The sequence below is a fragment of the Micromys minutus genome (genome assembly GCF_963924665.1).
Source record: "Micromys minutus genome assembly, chromosome: 2".
In the NCBI taxonomy this organism is placed as follows: Eukaryota; Metazoa; Chordata; class Mammalia; order Rodentia; family Muridae; genus Micromys; species Micromys minutus.
The window spans coordinates 66,269,215-66,287,460 of record NC_137971.1 but is presented as its reverse complement, the minus strand read 5'-3'; the positions used below and the strand labels follow the sequence as shown (position 1 = coordinate 66,287,460).

At 51.6% G+C, this 18,246-nt stretch overlaps 1 protein-coding gene across 1 annotated transcript in view; it reads left to right on the top strand.

The window, feature by feature from the left end:
* Nucleotides 1-18,246, top strand: part of LHPP (phospholysine phosphohistidine inorganic pyrophosphate phosphatase) — an 89,567-nt gene extending 71,321 nt beyond the window's left edge. Inside the window, exon 7 of the mRNA XM_080913182.1 lies at nucleotides 17,380-18,246. Coding sequence (XP_080769308.1) covers nucleotides 17,380-17,476 — 97 coding nt within the window. The 3' untranslated portion in view covers nucleotides 17,477-18,246. The remainder of the gene's footprint in view (nucleotides 1-17,379) is intronic.

Genomic DNA, 18,246 nt, shown 5'->3' with positions numbered 1-18,246 from the left:
CATGAAGATGAGGCTCAGAGGAAGAGCAGGCTTTGGCGGACAGAGGCAGGGCCCGCAGAAGCCTACTGGCATAGCAGACGGTGTGCCTATAGACCTCTGGGTGCCTTGCTGTTATCACATGTTTTAATAGCCCAAACATTTTCCTAAATTAAAGTTTGCAAGCCAGCTGGGCATGGTAGCACATAAGCCCAGCATTCAGGAGGCAGAGGCAGGCAGATCTCTGTGAGTTTGAGGCCAGTCTGGTCTACAAAGTGAGTTTCAGGATACCCATGGCTATTGTACAGAGAAACCCAGTCTTAAAAGTACAAAATAAACAAACAAAAAGTTTGCAAACCTGGGATAGTGGATCACACCTATAATCCCAGCACTCAGTAGCCAGCCTGGGCTACCAAATAAGACCCTGTCTCAAAAAAATAAATAAAACCAATCAACTAGTTCCAAAGGCTTGTTCACTTGAAGATACCTTCCCTGGATTAAGTATCCTGCGTTGTTATCATTGTCATGGATGTTGGCTTGCTTTACATCTGTGGGCACAGGCACATTTACATGTGAGCACATGAGTCACTATCACATGGAGTCTTTTTAACCACTAAGAGGAAGTTGGATGCTATCAGATTAAAGTGCTGCCCTGAAGTGTATCAGCCAGTTCTGGGGTTGGAGAGGGGCGCTGACTTGTCATCCTGACACTTCCCAGGATATTACTGCCTCCCTGCCCTGCTTTCCAGCTGCAGCATCCAGTCACTAAACATGCAGCTGGAGAGAGACACACACAGCTGGTCCTTGCTAGCTGATACTACTGTGTGTGACCCATTTGACATGGTCTGACGAATTTCTAGGGGCGGAACTGGATTCAAGAATGAAGACAGTTGCAGCTAGGTGGTGGTCCATGCCCTTGGTCAGCAGAGGCAGATGTGGATCCCTGCGAATTTGAGGCCGTCGTGATCTACAGAGTTCCAGGCAAGCCAGGGCTACACAGTGAAACCTGTTGAGAGAGGTAGAGACACAGACACACAGAGAGAGGAGATAGTTGACTGGGTGTGATAGCACACATCTTTAATCCTAGCACTTGAGAGGCAGAGGAAACAATAGTCAGACTGTCTGTCTGTAATTCCCAGTCAGGAGGATGAGACAGGAGCCCAACACAGCCTGTCTCAAGACCAAAAAACCAACCAAAGCCACATCTGCTAACATCATGTCCAGGTGGATGGTCTTGAGTAAGAACGGGAGACCTGAAGGGGCCGCAGGGAGCCTAGAGAAAGAGGTGGGGACTGCAAGGAAGGTGACAAGGTAGCTCACACCTGCAGTCTCAGCACTTGGAAGGCTGAGGCAGAGGGACAGCCACAAGTTCAAGTAAATCAGTGAAGAACAGAATAGTTCCAGTTGCACACCACCACAGGACATACTCTAGGAAGGTTCTGGGGTAACTTTCACCCCCATCTCAAAGGGCCTTAGCTAGGTGTCTCAACACCCCTGTGGGGAGACCACAAGGGTCTGCAGGTAGGGAGTTCATCCCAAACTGGACCTGTGTTCCTGACCTCTGGCCCCTGGCCTCTCTCAGTATTGCTCCTGTGCACTGGGTAACTGCAAAGCTACCAGCAGGCCTAGGCCGAGGGGTGGTCCCTGTCAGTGCATTGGAAGTGTCTATGAATGCCTGAAGACAGTAGGCCTTCTTCTCTGGAGAGACTTCCTGAGCTGCTCCTACAGGTGTCTACAACTATTTACACAAACACGCCAGTATCTGAGGACTCCACCTCTCCAGGAGCTTAGGGCCCAGCTCCCTAAGGCTGCTTTCTGAGCTCCCTGGCCTGAGCTCACCGTGTCTGCTTCTACGCTGATCCCGAGTGGAGTGAGGGGCTGGGGGCAATGTTGACCATCCTCCACTGAGCGTGTGGTGGTCATGTTACTCTGTCCTAGGCGGAGGAGGGAAGGGCAGAGGTCAGCAAATCTAGATGTCATTCCCTTGACCAGCCGGGTTAGTTATCTGTAAGCACAGACTAGACATAAGTTGTGCTTTTGCCCAGCAGAACAGCCGAGGAGGACTGTGCAGTGATCTCATGGTGCCCTCTGGGAAACAAAGAGAGAGCAGACTTGTCACCCTTAAGAACCAGTGTCCCAAACAGCTTTAGCCAAACCCTTGCAAAACCCTGTTTCTGCCGTCATGGGACAGTCGAGACAGACACTCCATGCAGAAGCAACAACTCCCTGGTCCAGCCTATACCCAATTGCCAGCTTCTTGTCTGTTCTAGACACAGAAGCTGTGGCCATAAGCTAGAGTCTCAGCCACCTCTCGGCACAAATTGGCTTTGACAAAGTGACGGGTTGACAGGGGCCATAGGAGTAGATAGGGCTGAGTTCATGAGGGAAGTCAGAGAGCAGCCATGGAGACTTAGGAAGGTCATGGCACTGCAGTCCCGTCCAGCTGAACTACTGTGATTGCTGGCCTAGCATCCCTGTTCTCAGGCGTCTCCTTGATGTATCTGTGAGTGGCTCAGAGCAAGACTCTGTTCTGTTTGCCCTCAGACTATCCCATTGGCCTCTCTGCCTCTGGGGGACACACAACCACAGAGCTACAATTGGCTCCAACTCAAACCTCTGGGGTCCCTGGTGCTGTGGCCTCTTAAGACTGAAAAGCCCCTGCCCAGCTAAGCTATGAATAACCACATTGTGCCTCAGCCTGACCTGCCACTGGGCCACCGTTATTCAGCCTGGTGGAATCCAGAGGGACCGTGTGCCTGCCAGTTCCAGTTGTTTGACTTCATACTTCAAGGCCAAGTCCTTTCAGGAACGTTTTCTGTAGCACCTCCCATCCCCCCTGCTCAGAAAAATAGATGTGCAATTGACCGGCTTTGCAGGGTTTGGATCTGTCGTTTTTTTCCAAAGAGTAATGCTAACAGCATTCATTCATTGACACTCTGCCCCCCACTGTCTCCCTCCCTCTCTCTGTCCCCCTCTAGCCATGTTTTCTTTTTCTTTCTGTTTTTCCCCCATCCGCCAGCAGCAGGAAGATGTGGTGCGTTTTGGGGTTGGGGTGCAGAACAAACAGTGGCTTTGCCTGAGGCCTGTGGAGGAAAGCATCAATCGCACATCCATGGGAAAGCGCTGGGCCCTTTGAGGGCTGAATGTGGCTGGAGGTCTTTATTGCCTGTGATGCTGTAGAAACCCAGCCCTGTCACCGACACTTCTGCGCATGTTTGTGCCCACACTGAGCAGTGGTCTGCAGATGGTGTCATGCAGCCTTCTGCATGTGGCCATCTGGCTTTTGAGATGGGCATAGGAAGGGCCTGATCAAGGAAGGCTTTCTCCCAACTCAGACACAAGAACACTACCAACCCTAGGTTCCCAGACATGGTCTAATGCTGGCAATGGTGAGTGTGCCCAGCCTGCCCAGAGAAAACCAGTCTGTAGCCCTGTTAGAGAGAGACTTGATTTCCTTGCTTGAAACATCCAGAGCCCCTGCCCGTGCAGAGACGAAACTCATGTAACCACAGCTTTAGGAGGCCAGGTATTCATCTGTCCCCTAGCCCCACGGTAGGGTGGACACAGATAAAGAAGCAAGTAGGTACCATGCCCAGCAGTGCCCACTGCAGACATGGCCCTTTTTTTTTTTTTTTTTTTTTTGTAAAGAAAAGAGCAGATTCACAGCCAACTAATAAGGACAGGATGCATTTCCAGCCATAGCTGGGTTCAGCAAGGCAAGGCACTGACTCCAGGGAAGCAGCCTCTTACAGGAAGTAGGCTCCTTGCCCTAGACAAAAAAAAAAAAAAAAAAAAAAAAGACTGAGGTCATCATTTTTGTTTCTGAGATTTTTTTTTTCCACCAGCCCAAACCTAGGAAATCCCTGCTTCCACATCTCTGTGTAGGGAACACAGAGAGAGCCAGAGTCATCCTTCCAAGAGGCGGGGGAGGAGTTTGCAGAATAGTGGGTCCTGAGTGCTGCTCGGGGCTCCAGATGTGTTGATATGAGCATTTGGCATATAAGAAGTGTTGGCACGCGTGACATTCAGTGGGGAGACCTGTAAATACATCTTGAGCATTTCATTAGGAATAATAGAGAAGGCCCAGCCCAGTGCATGGTGAGGTGTCCTACTAGGTGTTACAGAGCTGGGGCTCATTCACTGGTATAGGACTATTAGCCATCCCCCAGGGGAAGGAAACCCAGAAGGCATGGCGGCGCTGCCCCTGGACTCGTCTGGATGCTCCGGGCTGTGAGCAGCACAGGAAGATGTCTGGTTTGTGGACTGTAGGATGCAGAGACTGGAAGGTGTACAGAAGTAGCTGACATCTTGCTGGTTCCTGTCCCTGCCTGCTCCAGGTCTGTCTTTTTCTCAGTTCCTCTTCCTCCTTTCTTCCTTTTTTCCTTCCTTCCTCCCATCCTCCCTCCCTTCTTCCATCACTCCCCACCTTACTCCACTGAGGTGGGTCTCACTGAATCTGAGAGCTGCTGTTCTGCCTGAGCTGCCTACGATGTTTCTGCCCTGCAGCGGGTGCAGCCATACCAGCTATTTTTACATGGGTCCTAGGAGTTCAAGCCCAGGCTCTTTATGCTTGCACGGCAAGTTTTCCTACTTAGTGAGCCTCCAGCCTTCTGCTTTAATTTAAATTGGGGGGGAGTCATATGTGAGTGCAATATTGATTACATCATTTTCACCCCTTTTCCTCTTCCAACTCTTCCCACATTCCCCCACCTTTTCACATGCATGACCTTTTTCTCTAATTACTATTATATACATACTCACGTATTCTCACATTCTCTCTCTTTCTTTCCCTCCCTCCCTCCCTCCCTCTCTCTCTCTCTCTCTCTCTCTCTCACACACACACACACACACACACACACCACTGAGTCACTTAGTGTTGCTCTTCTGTACATGTTTAGGGCTGACCGTTTTCACCATTTGGGGCTGGATAACCCATCAGGGGCCTCATGGTGGCACGTCCGCTGGTGTCATTGTGTGGGTCCTGGGGTAAGTAGCTGTATTGTTGAGATGTCATGGGTGCAACTTCCTGTCATATCCAGAAGACACCGTGGTCCTCGGGTCCTAACAGCTTTTCCACCCCTCTTCTGTGATGTCCCTGAGCCTTAGGTATAGGGTTACATTATCAGTGCCTCAGTTGTGTCTGGGCATCCGATGGTCACTTCTCTATATTTTGACCAGTTGTGACTCTTTGTAATGGTCTTCATCTTTGATGAGGGCTGAGGGCTGAGTATTACACTTACCTGTGGGCATAAGGATAAGCATTTAGAATAAAGTTAGAAAGTCTACTGGTTTAAGAAAATGGCAGTAGTGGCTAGGTTCTCCCCTCTAGTCCATGACCTCTCCAGCAACAGGCAGCTGGCTAGGTTACAATACTATGTTTGTCAAGTCAGGGTTTCTCTGTGTAGTCCTGGTTTGTACTGGGACTCACTCCATAGACCAGACTGACCTCAAAAGCAGAGATCCTCCTGCCTCCACCTCCCTAGTACTGCACTCCTGCCACCACCCCCAGCCAATACTGTGTTTTGCTTTTTGTTTTTTTATTTTTGTTTTTCTAGTTGCTACTTCTGTAATTGATTCGAGACCCTCTGCTCTTCTATCTGTGCAGGAGTCTGGTGTCTGTTTCCTTCTTCACCCTGCATCAGCTCCTACTTTGATATTGGCATGAATTTTGGTCTGAGCTCCACAGGGGTTCCACTGAACCTCTAAACCAGCTTTTGTCTCTCACCTCTGATCTTGGGCTAACAGCCCTTCCCAAGAGTCCCTGGAGGCAATTAGACTCCCCTGTTGCTTAGGGACAGTTTAAGATAACCACAGGTGCATGCTTTCCTTACCCTGTCCTCCGCTGGTGACTACACTGGAGACAAACACATTTCTCTGGGAGAATAAGCAGATTAAATGAGTCAGGAAGCCAAGTGAGCAGGGAGCGGAAACAAGCCCTGTGGGATGTTAACCCTCAGCAGAAAGTCTCAGGGGCCAGTGAGCTGAGGACCTGACACAGAGCAGGCCCAGAGAGGCTGACAGGTCTTGTGGCCATTCCTCACCAGAAGAGCTAGAATGGGAGATGCCTGGGCCTGCTTTTCAGTGATCGCCCCCACACCCTTTATCACCCAGCCGCCCAACCAGCCCTGTTCATCCTCAAATCGGCAAAGCTGTTTGCTAACACACCAAACTGAAGGTTAAAGGGAGCCTTTCCTCTCGACAGCCATGGAACGGAGCTGGGGGGCGGGGGCAGTAAGAGGAAGCCAACCACTGGGGCCTTCCAAACTGGGGGAAACCTCGACCATGAATCTCAAGCCTTTCCCAGCTTTCCACATCCCCAGCAGTCTTCTGAGGGCCACCGAGTCCTCTGCTGTCCTGCACTCCTAGCATGCAGTGGGCAGTGGGAGGTCCCCAAGCAGGCTCCTCTGGGCTGGCCTTTAGCTTCCTAGGCACAGTGGGATGGTAGTCAGGGCTTTGAGGGTCAAAGGTGCATTGGGTAAATGCTCCCTGGAGCAGCTCAGCCTGCTGGTCAGAGATGAAAACTGGAGAAAACAAGATTCTGTCCAGGAGCCAGCCAGGCAGCCAGCCAGGAGCCCAGGCAGCTTGGACGGGGTCCCCCATGGACACAATTGGCCCAGTGTGGGGTGCACTGCCTCAGACAGGCTGGTTGCTGATTTACAAGCTGCCTTTCCTGGCCTGTGATTAAGGAGGTGGCTTAGTTAGCTTTTGGGGGAGCCCAGTACAGGAGGTGTTAAGTAAATGTAGGTGGGATGCTGGACCTGCTCCCTCTCGGCTTGCCTTAGTTTCTTCGTCTGTACAGAGGAATGGAGGAAAACCACAATGCTTTCCCAGACCTCCTATACATACAGGAGTGGCTAGGGAAGGGATAGAGGGCACTCTTCCTATTCAGGCCCTCACCTAGGGGTGGCAGGGAGGTTCATGTGCTCAAGGCCTGGCTCTGACCTCTCAGGTACAGTCTTCTTAGGAATCCCCCTCTTGACCTCAGTTTCTCCACTTAGAACTTATGGCTGCACCGTAGAGACTCTGTCGGGTTTGGAGGCTTGATAGTTTTCTCCTCTGGTTATTTCCAGTATCAGGGCTATGCTGGGACCTCTACCCCTGTGCTGGCTCCCTGATCAGAGCTCTAAGTGTTTTACCTAGCTTCTATTTGGTGTATGACCTGAGGTTTCCTTGAGGTGCTATGCTGAACTACCATCATGTTGGGCATGCCCCCCCCCAACTCTATCCAGGGGGCAGTGGGTTGGGACCCTGTGACACTTGCTGCAGCCAGTGGCAGGGCAGAGGTGCCTGTGCCCAGGTGGCCTGTGTGTTTGATAGCATATCCCTACGTCAGGGTTACCTGGTCTGAGCCTGTCTGTAATGATTGGATATGGTCTACAGAGCACACGGCATCTGCTGTGCCCAGGCAAGTATTTGCCCTCAGGGCCAGGACTAGCTAATCTCGTGTCTCCTGTAGTTGTGAAGCCACAGGTTCAGAAGGGACTGCTGTGGCCCTGGTTGAGGCTAAAGAATAATCTTGCTAGGTGTAGTAGCACACTCTTTTAGTCCCAGTATCCCGGAGGCAGAGGCAGGCAGATCTCTGTGAATTCGAGGCCAGCCTGGCCTACATAGTGGATTCTAGGCCAAGACCCTGTCTAAACTAACAGTAGTAGCAATATTAGCCATCATCATCTTCTTTCACCAACAAGAGGCTTAAGTGTGCCTTCACAGTGGCCTAGTTGGGACAGTTGTCAATTTCTGAATCTTTGTAACTGTGGTCTCTAACTTTAATTCTTTAAAACCTTACTTTTAATGATGGTTCTTAAATGCTTTAACCTCCCTTGTAGCCCACCACTCACCAAAGGTATTGGAAAAGAAAGGATATGGGGAAGTGGACCTGTTTAGAAAAGTTCTTTGGAACAGATCCTGTCTGTGTTGTCTGAAAATTGGCAGTTCAGTTTGCAGGTTAGCAGGCAGCAGCAGCTCGATCCAGTCGCAAACACGGATACACCAAACAATCAAGTTCGGTAGAGTTGGGATAGCAGACACGAATCAGCAGCGGTGAATGACACTACCTAGCAGAGACAGCCAGGCCTCAGCCTCAGCTCTAGTCAGCAGGAGGGACCGACAGGAACACCAGAAGTTCAGAGCTGTGCCTCTCTCAGGGAAGCAAAGATCAGCAGAGACTTAAAACCCACAAACCTTGCACAGCTAGCTGTACCAGCAAGCCGAGCTCTCTCTTTGTCAGTCCATGGAGTCCTCTTTATACCCTCCAAACATCACGTGTCCTCCACGTTCCTTGCCTCAGCACATGTGTTCAATCATCCCTAGTCCTTGGAAGCTGCAAGAAACTTCAGCACACCACCAGACGTTTTTCGGATGCATTTCTCTCTGTGGAGTCCCAACAAATGCAGCTCAGCTACACAGTGTAAGGACCAATACGTGGGTGCCATTAGCAAAGGATCCTTCATTATGTGTCCTCTCATGTGCATACTTCAGCAGAGCATCCTCTCTCTGCTTCAGTGAAACGTTCCTTCATGCCTTAGTCTCTCACCTGTGCACACTTCAGGAAAACACTCCTTCACACGATCGCCCCAGCAAAACGCCAGCCAACACAACAGAGTCTCCAAAGAGCCCTTAAGTTTCCGCTTCAGTGGTCATGTAACATTGACCTCTTCCCCACTCGCCCTGATCCCTACTCAGAGTTGTGTAGTGTTCTGCCTAGCAGAGATGCCACACTGAACTTACCTGCTACAAGTTAAGTGCCCTCTTAGCTGTGGACTGGAGGGCATGAGATATTCTAAACACCCTTGTCATTCTTTAGCACATTTGTCCTTTAACTCGGCAAGCTTTTACCAAGAGCTTTCTACAAGCTAAACTCCATGTTGCTTTAAGACGAACTCTTAGCAAAGATATCCAGGCCAGAGGTAGAAGTGTGATGTTCCTTTCATAGACTTAAATACTCAAGTAACTGTCACTCCAGCAGAGGTGCTAGTGCATCTGAAATGAGAGACAGGTGAACCGTCATGTCCCTGGGTAGGGTAGAGTCACAAGCAGTCCTTCCTCTGTCCTGCTAGTCAGTGCTGGCTATACCTGTCACTTTCTGTCATCCTTCGTTATTCCTGCTTCAATACCTCAGAGGGGCAGCTTGCTTAGGGTGGGGTTTGGCCCAGGCTTTGTGGAACATGCTGTTGCCTATATCACCTAATGTGTCCTGTGTCCCCCTTGGGTGCTCTGACTCTCTGGATCCCCTGTCTCATGCTCCTCAGTGGAGCAGATATGATAGGGGCAGAGACTGCTCCAGTAGAAGTCCCTGGAGAGCCATGAGGTCAGGAAGCCCGTTTCTAAGCTCCAGTCACATGGGCATGGAGTAGGAACTCCCAGGAGCAAGCATCATCAACATGTTCACCAGCAATGGGCACTGTGAAGGGAGGGGCCCTTCATTGGGACCTGAATGATCAGGACAGAGGCTCCAAGTGTAAGCGCCACCCTGCCACCTGGGCAGGTTGTTTTCAGGAGTATTGGTGTCCCCTCCCACGGTGCTCATCCCCTTGCTCAGTCACTGGGCTCTGTCCATGGCAGTAAAGGTGGCACTAGGTCCTTTAGTGGCAGGATTCAGTGATGCCAACCAGCTGCAAGGCACAGGGAGGGTACCCCCTCTCCATGCCTTTGTTCCCAGAGCTTAGGGGTGCAGCCCCAGGAAGCTGGCTTGAGGAGGGGAGGGCAGAGTAGCTTTTCTGAGACGCCCTGGGTGGGTGGACACTTGGCCCTGTGCCCTGGGTGTGGCAAGTACAGATCTCTTAGGGACTCAACTGTTAGACTGCAAGGGCCGGGACCAGCTTGTTTAAAGCCAGACACACATACCAGGTGCTTACCATTTTTCTATCAAAACATGGACAGCTGTCAGAGCTTCCTCCATCCCAGGCCAGCTGCCAGCCCCAGTAGACCTGCTTTTGCAGCCTTTAGGAGACCATTGCTCACCACCTAACAGCTCAGTCCTGGATCCCCATGGGATCTAGACCAGGCTGCATATGCTTCTAAACCAACCTCTGAACACCAGTTTCATGACCCTGGGCAGTCCACTTACTGTTTCTGAACCTTGGTTTGTCAGCTATAAGGTGGGGGCTCTTCTTAGCTCAATTATGTAAAGAAAGGAAGTTGAGTGTTGTCTGTCCAGGGACACATGGATGAAAAAGCCAGCAACTCCCTTGTCCCAATGTGCTGGCAGAGGACTGAGAGCAGGGAAGGGCCTTGGCTGATACCAAGAAGATGCAGAGGAGTGGAGGATGCTCAGTTTGGGTGCCATGGGCATAGAGTGGGTACCCAAGGAAGGAAGGGAGGACTGGGAGTCGGAAGGGGTCAGAGAAAACTGCCTGGTGCACATGGCATGTTCCTGGGGATTGATTCTCAGTCAAAACTCTGCAGGGGAAGGTTGGAAATGCACTCGAGTGAAGGGTGCCTAGTGTTAAAAATGAGCAGTAGGAGCTGGAGAGATGGTTCAGTAGCTAAGCACACTGACTGTGCTTCCAGAGGTCCTGGGTTCAGTTCCCAGCAACCACACGGTGGCTCACAAGTATCTGAAATGGGATCCTATGCCTTCTTCTGGTGTGTCTGAAGACAGAGACAGTGTATTATATGCATAAAATAAATAAATTTTAGAAGGAGGAGGGGAGGAGGAGAAGGAAGAGGAGGAAGAGGATCGATAGAGCCAGGCAGGGTGGCACACACCTTTAATCCTAGCACTCTGGAGGTAGAGGCAGGTAGGTCTCTGTGAGTTTGTGGCCAGCCTAGTCTACAAAGTGAGTCCTGGACAGCCAGGAATACACAGAAAGACCCTGTCTCAAACAAGCCATGGAGACAGGTGGAGGTGGGACAGGAGCCACTTGCACAGCTGCCTACAGCTTCAGCCCACTCTCAGGTCCACCAGCTTGCTCAGGAAGGCAGATTGTAGCCTCTAGCTTTATTTTTTGTTTGTTTTGGGTTTTTAAAGACAAGGTCTCATTATATAGCCTTAGCTGTCCTAGAACTCACGATGTAGGTCAGGCTGGCCTCAAACTCAAAGAGATCCGCCTATTTCTGTTGGGATTAAAGATGTCTGTCACTATACCTTGCTGGCTTTTAGTTTTGAAAAGCACTTTATAGGTACCAACCAGAAACTCCAAGGATCCTCGGTAGGTTAGTGACTCGTGGACACTTGCTCCATACGCCAGCCACAGCCAGCGACTTCGGAGAGGACTCCTAGGACATCACCATCACACCAATAGCCAGTTCCTGCTCTGCCCACACTTACTGTGCTGCCATCTGGGGTGCTTGGGAACCTCACAGGAAGCTGTTCACTGTGTAGAGTTCAGATGGATCCCTGGGTTGGGTTCTGTCTGGTTGATAGGTGTCATCACTACTAATTCATGAGTAGGCCTGGCCACAGAGTGATCCTGAGCAGTAAGTAACAGTGACCATCGCAAAACCCCTGCCTGCTGGATGCAGCCTTGCTCAGACCTGGTTCTTGGTCCAGCTGATTCTAAGGTACTCTCGGTGGCACTTCCCAGCAGCCCTCAGCCTCCCATCTTTTCAACATTTATGAGCTATGGACTCTTTTCACCTCATGGTCAAAGCTGCAAACACTTTTCAGCTGAGATTTGGTTCTGAGGTGGAAAGGAGGGGGAGAGGAGTCCTAGCCACAGACATCAGGGTCTGACCAGAGGTCAAGAAGTGCAATAGTAACTCCCAGAGAAACCTGGATCTAGGTTAGGTTAATATGTTGCATACCAACTCAGCCATTACCACTGGGACTCTGGGTTGTCTCCACCCCTTAAGCTGTTGTTTCTTGTCTCTGGAGACACAGGCTACAGTTGTTGGACAGAGCTCTTGGGGATTCTCAGCCAGGTTTGTACCCATACAGGTGGAGAACCTCGTGACCTAGAATGCAGCTCATTCTGGCTGACAGTCTTCCCCCCACAATGCAGGGCTGTTATTATCACTTCATAGGGTCAGAGGTAATGAAGCAAAGGGTATCTCTGCTTTGGGGTGGAAGTTGGGGAGATCCGAGACACTCCCAATGAAGACAAGAGAAAAGAGCTTGGAGATCTACCTTCTCTGGCTGTCATTTCAAGATACTCAGAAGTTCTAGGGCCCAGGGGACCAAGCAAGAGGCCAGGATGTCACATGCCCAACTAGCAGCCATTTCTGTGGCCTGAGTCTGTGGTTCTTGAAAGTGTGTGAGACATCTGTTAACTTTCTCCCTCACTTTACCCATCAGGGCTTAGTGCCCTTGAAACTGGCTTGACAAGCGCCATCTCTTACTGGGGGAGACCCCTTATTCCTCCCAGTTGGAGGACAGATCAGCTTGGGATAGGCTCCAGGTTCTTGAGGCCCCTGTGTGCCTCAGGGGAGTTTAGTTAGATGAGTCCTAACCCCACCATAGGTCTTCAGCTATAGATGGAGCTGAGACCACCAGGGACCTCAGGAAGCCATGGTGTAGAACAGGCAACATGACTCTGCCTCTAGGCTGCATGCCCAGCCTCCAGCATATGCTGCCCACATGCTTGGAGGGCGTGTCTCAGTTGTGGGCACAGGCCCCCACCCCTCTCTTAGCTCTGCTGACTTGCTGACAGGTTTTTTGTCCTGGTGAGGTTGGAGTAAGAGTGAGAACAGCCAGCTGGAACCCTGGGAAGGGGGAGGAATTGGGACATAACAGTATTGGAGCTTATCTGGATAGTACTGGGAGTCAGGGCTCCTCACTACTGTACAGAAGGCCGACTAGGAGCTCTGCCCTCTTCCTCAGCCCCCTCACTTCCATGAAGATGTACAAGGGTTGGGGTTTGGGCTGGCCCTCACAGTATATAGCATTTCCAGATGTGCTCTACTTCTGCTAGGGTATCTGGGGAAGCGGTGCTCCCACTGCAGAGCCAAAATGGCGGACCAGACCCTGGACCAGACCCTTGTTTGGTCACCTGTGTTGATTGGAACTCTGACTGCAAGGGAGGTACCAGCCATAGAAGATATTTCCACTCCCTTTAGTAGCTGGAGAGCCATATGTTTTATGTGGTTTGAATGAGAATGGCCCCCATTGGCTCACTTATTTAAATGTCTGGCTCTCAGTAGGTGGACTATTTAGGAAGAATTAGGAGGTGGACTTGTTGGAGGAGATATGTCCCTGAGGATGGGGTTTCAAAAGCTCAGGCTAGCCCCCCCTGCACCCTCCCCCATCTCCATCTTGCCAGTAAGTAGATGTAAGCTCTCGGCTATTGCTTAGCACCATGCCAGCCGCCGTGCTTCCCACCACGATGATCATAGACTAACCTGACACTATGAGGAAGCCACCACTTAAATGCTTTCTTTCTCTTATATTGCTGCTTAGTTATGGGGGTCTCCCCACAGCAATAGAACATCAACTAAGACACCCCCATAGGGGCTTCTTGAAGACTCTTTCAGGCCTGCCATTATCCAGCCTCTCTTGTTGGAGCTTCGTGCTGGGTGATGGCCCTGATGCTTGCATGTGGCCAATTTTCAGATTGTTCCAGGCCTATGAAGAATCTCGATGAAACCTTGTCCTCCGTGGTTTCAGCTGGTGTCAGGTAGAAACATGGCAGGAGATACAGGCTTCAGGCTGAGGGGTCCAAGAGTGCGTGCAGTCATGTGAGGTTAGAGGTTCCATGAACTAAGGGCCTCAGGCAGGCCCAGCTCTCCAAGGGCTGTGACAGGAATAAACCCTTTCTTTGGATGTCTCCTAGCCATACCAGACCTTGAGTACAGTGGATACCAGAAAGGCCTTGGCTAAACAAGGACACGGCTCCATGGGAAGAATGTCTGCCATGGGAAGAATGTCTGCTTAACTATGTTCATTATCAATATGACCCAGTGTTTTCCCCAAGGGACAGGGCAGGGAACCCCCAGATCCAAGAACACTCTTTCCTTCCCCACCTGCAGAACCTAGTGTTACGACAGAACACAGAGGGATAAGCACGTATGCCTGAGAGTTGCGTCCACTGACGCCCACCCAGCTACATCGTGGGAGATCACTGACCCTCAGGCTCCCGCCGGAAGTCCAGCACAGACCTCTCCTCCTTCTGCAACCCAAGAGACAGTCTTGACCATGTGTGCTGTGAACCAGCAGCTAGAGAGCCGGAACCCTTTGTTTAGACTGCATGGCAGTGGACGGTAACCCCTGTACGCTTGAATGTATAGAGCAGAGGAGGCAGGCCTCTCAGCCCCATCCTCCTGGCCCTTGCAGGAGCTGTGGTCTGGTGTCCTGGCTCCTGGGTAGTTCAGAGTCCCATTCCACCCACACTCAAATGTAAAAACGCCCTTTGCATCTGGCCCCTGAAGTGATACCCTCTGTCCTTCCAACTGCGTCAGTGTGGTCTGAAGTTGGCATCACTACCCCATGCTAGTTCCCAGTTCACTGAGTGCTCTTTCTCTGGGCAGCCTCAGGACCTGGCCTCAGCCACCAGGGGCAGCCAGAGAAGTGGACGAGAATGCACACCTCCCCCCAGTCATGAGAGCCCTGTCCTACCTCGTTCTTGGGGAGCAGACAGTGACTGGGAAAAAGCAGGAGGGGGCACCCTAGCAGGGCTGCCCCACGGGAGGTCCTCTGCCATCTGTGGCCCAGAGGTGGAAGTGGCAGGAGACAGTCCTTTATGAACTGCTTTGCTTGGGTCCCAGTGCCATTTTCTTTTACTGGGTACAAAGCCCTCCCTGTAGAGCTGGCCCGTGGGCTGTGTGCACAGAACCGCCTTGTTTCTGCCATTACTCAGTTGCTCCCTACACTCAGCTCCCAGGGCATGTGGGGGAGGAATACCTAATGGCAGGCAGCACCCAGCCTCCCAAGCCCTTTGTTCATTCACTGGGTGATACTTCCTAGGTGCTGCTGAGGGCCAACCCTGCACCGGGGACGCAGAGGGCAAGAAACCTATCCTCTCCTTCTAGAAAGGTCTCCCAGCACCAAATGAAGCGGGTTGTTGTCCAACCACAGAGGGACAGGGACAGGGTCTGTGTGCTCAGAGAGCATGCACTCTATCAACGGCACAGTCGGAAGTAGGGAGCAGTGAGTGGAGTCCTGTGAAGGGTATGTAGGAGTTCCCATGGAACGTTTTAGGAGCACTCTAAAAGGCATTGTAGTTAGTGGATAATGCAGGAGGATTGCTGTAAGTTCAAAGGTAGCCTGGGCTACCAAATGAGAATGTCTTAGGAAGGAAGGAAGGAAGGAAGGAAGGAAGGATTGAATCTAAAGCTCAGCATGGACAGTGGCTTCTAGATATAAAGATGTCAAGCTGGTGGCTGCCATGTGGAGGTGTCTAGGCAAGACGGAGCTCTGCTGTGCTGAGGGTCTAGACTGTGGGCATTTGGGACAGCAGTTTATACCGGGGAGAGGCCAGAGCAGGTGAACATTTCAGGGGGCCCATCCTGACCGGGAGAGAGGGAAGGGACTGAATTGAAGGGGGTCCAGTGGAAGGTCGGAGCAAGATGGAAGGAACCAGTGTGTCCTTGGCAGAAAACACTTCTCTTGTGAGAAACCCACCAGAGAGCAGGATGGCAGCCATGCTGGTAGAGGCGCACCAGATCTTGCAGCTTTTGTGAGACCTACCACAGACTGTTATGCTGGGGCAGGGGAGGTGTTTGGAAGGAATCCCTTTCCTAAGTAGGTCCTCAAGCCCCAGACTCTAACAGTACCCAGGTAAACCCCGCAAAGCTGCTTCCATCCTACTTCCAGCCAGGATCCAAGGGTCAGGGTTGCGGCCGAACACAGACATTCTGCGTCAGGTGGTGGTGGTGGCTCTAACAGACTCCCTGAACTGGCTTCCTATGCCCTTGGCCCCAGGCTGTTTCCTACCCTTTCACTGTGAACATGGAGTGGGGTACTTCCCTGTGGGAAGATGTTCCCCTGGTCCCTTCTAGTGCAGGGTTTTAGCAGATGGAGGGAGGCCAGTCACTCTAGAGTTTTCAGAAGCCAACCTCCAAAAAGGACAGCACAGATTTTAGATGTCGCCAGGCAGTGGAGTCCCTTCCGTCAGGCGGGGTGAGGTTTTGAGGGGTCAGTAATATGGCAGGTAGATATAGTTCCCAGGAAGTGTGAGTCAGGCCTGGGGCATCCCAGCAGCGTGTCCCCCCACAGTAGGAGGGGTGCAGAGGCTGGCCCTCTTCCTGCCACACCCTGGTTGACTGGCTAGTGAAGCCTGGGGCAATAGAAAGGGGCTTTCTGGCTCCCAACCCTGGCAAGGCTGCCCATGGCTCCTGGGATGAGGCCCCCACATCTTCAGAAGATGAACCTACTTTGCCTCCCTAGGCACTGAGGAAGTCACAGGCAGTATCTGGGTTTTGGCACTGGCCTCAGAGCACATTGTCCAGTCTGCAGGCGTGGCTAGTGAATGGGTAAAGGGTTAGACACAATCCTGATCCTCAGCATCCCAGCCAAAAAATGACTTTGCCAAGAGCCCTTGGTGCCCCTAGGAGGCACAGTGGTCTCAAAGGACTGGGCAGCACATGGTATCCCAGAGCATCAGGGAAGAGAGGAGTTCTGATTATTAATGCACCCCAGTTGCTAAGGAGGGTGCTCTCCCTGGGCTACACTTTTGTCAGAGGCAGATGGAGCCAAGGCCAACAGTTACTCTGCCACAGAGTGGTGTGGAGTGGCCGACAGTAGGGGTGTGTGTGTGCCTTATTGGGACTGCAGAGGAGACCTCAGCGGAACTACAGCCCTGCCTGCCAGTCAGTGCAGAGAACATGGAGGTTCCTCAGGGTAAAGCCAGGCTACATGCTGGAAAATAGCTTCGCTGTAGCCAACTGGCAGTGGCTTTAGGAGGCTATTGTAGGGTCACTGGCTGCTAAGGTTTGTGTGTGGTTTGTCCCCAAAGGGCTCATGTGATAGAGGCTTGGTTCCCAGTGTGACCATGTGGGAGCTGCTGAGACCTTGGATGATTTGAGATTCAGGGAAAGGACACTGAGTTACTGTTCTCAGGAGTGTTTGGGGAGGTTCCTTCTCTCCCTCTTCTCCCCTTTTTCTTCCTCTTCTTCCTCTTCTTTTTCTTCCTCCTCTTCCTTCTTCTTTTCAAGACAGGGTTTCTCTACGTTGCCCTGGCTGTCCTAGAACTCACTCTGTAGACTAGGCTGACCTCAAACTCAGAGATCTGTCTGCGTCTGCCTCCGGAGTGCACCACCACGCTCAGCTTGCGAGTGGTTCTTGTGGACACTGAGCAGAAGAACCTGCTTAGTAGTGAGTTCCTAAAGCTCAAGCCTGAGCCCTGAGTTACTCTCCTGTACCGTGCATTGTCCTTATGCTCTCTGTGAGGCCTAATGTAGGATTTTCAGTCTCTAAAGTTGGAGCTACATAAATACCGTTTCTTTATAATGTCCCCTGGGCTCTCGTATATAGTAATAACAAAAATGGACTGATACCCTACTAGACTAACCTATGGTCCTGTCCTCCAGGCCTAGTGATGAGAACCATCCTGAAGTGAAGGCAGACGGGTATGTGAACAACCTTGCGGAGGCTGTGGACCTGCTGCTGCAGCACATGGACAAGTGACCGGCCTTCAGAGACAGTGGACAAGGGCACCACCTGCTCCCATTTCCATCACTGTGCCCTCTTCCCACATACTTCCAGGTCCCAGGCTACACAGGCCTTTGCTAACCCAGCCTGGGCAGGTGCTGAAAGTTCTAGGACGCTTGTCCCTGGGCCAGAGCCAGCCATCCCTTCCTCAGCCTCCCTCTACTGACTCACTGCAACATTCCTCCCTCCCTAGCATCTGGGCAGAGGTTTGTTTTACCTTTATGGCCTGCTCACCTCCCTGGCCCATGCCATGTTTCCCATAGTGACATCCTGGAGAAATGGAAGAGACCAGTCAGGACTCCAGAAAAGGAAACCCTTAGGCTGGCAGGTTGCTCTGAACTCTTTTAGTCACCTTTGACACTTGGTCCTTTAATTGGCACCATCCAATTGGATGAGATGCGTTGCCCCCTCACTGAACTCCCTGCTGTGAGGAGCCTAGAGCTGAGCCAGCCTGCCCACCATCCACGGCCCTATCTGGCCCCAGTCAGAGTTAACTGCTCAGCACTCTGCCCCCTACCCCTGTCCTAGGGAACAATGCCAGCCCACTGTTCTTCCTGTCCCCATAAGTTACCCAGACACAGGCTGGGGCAGCCCTCGGGAAACTGAAGACTACCCTCCCACAGAGCAGCAATGCCCACCTCTACCGTCAAGGTTGCAGGAACAGAAAGCACCTTCGAGACGGGATGGACAGACTTGAATGTGTTGTTTCCTGTGCACAGAGTGAGATAAACTTGGCCTCAACAGCC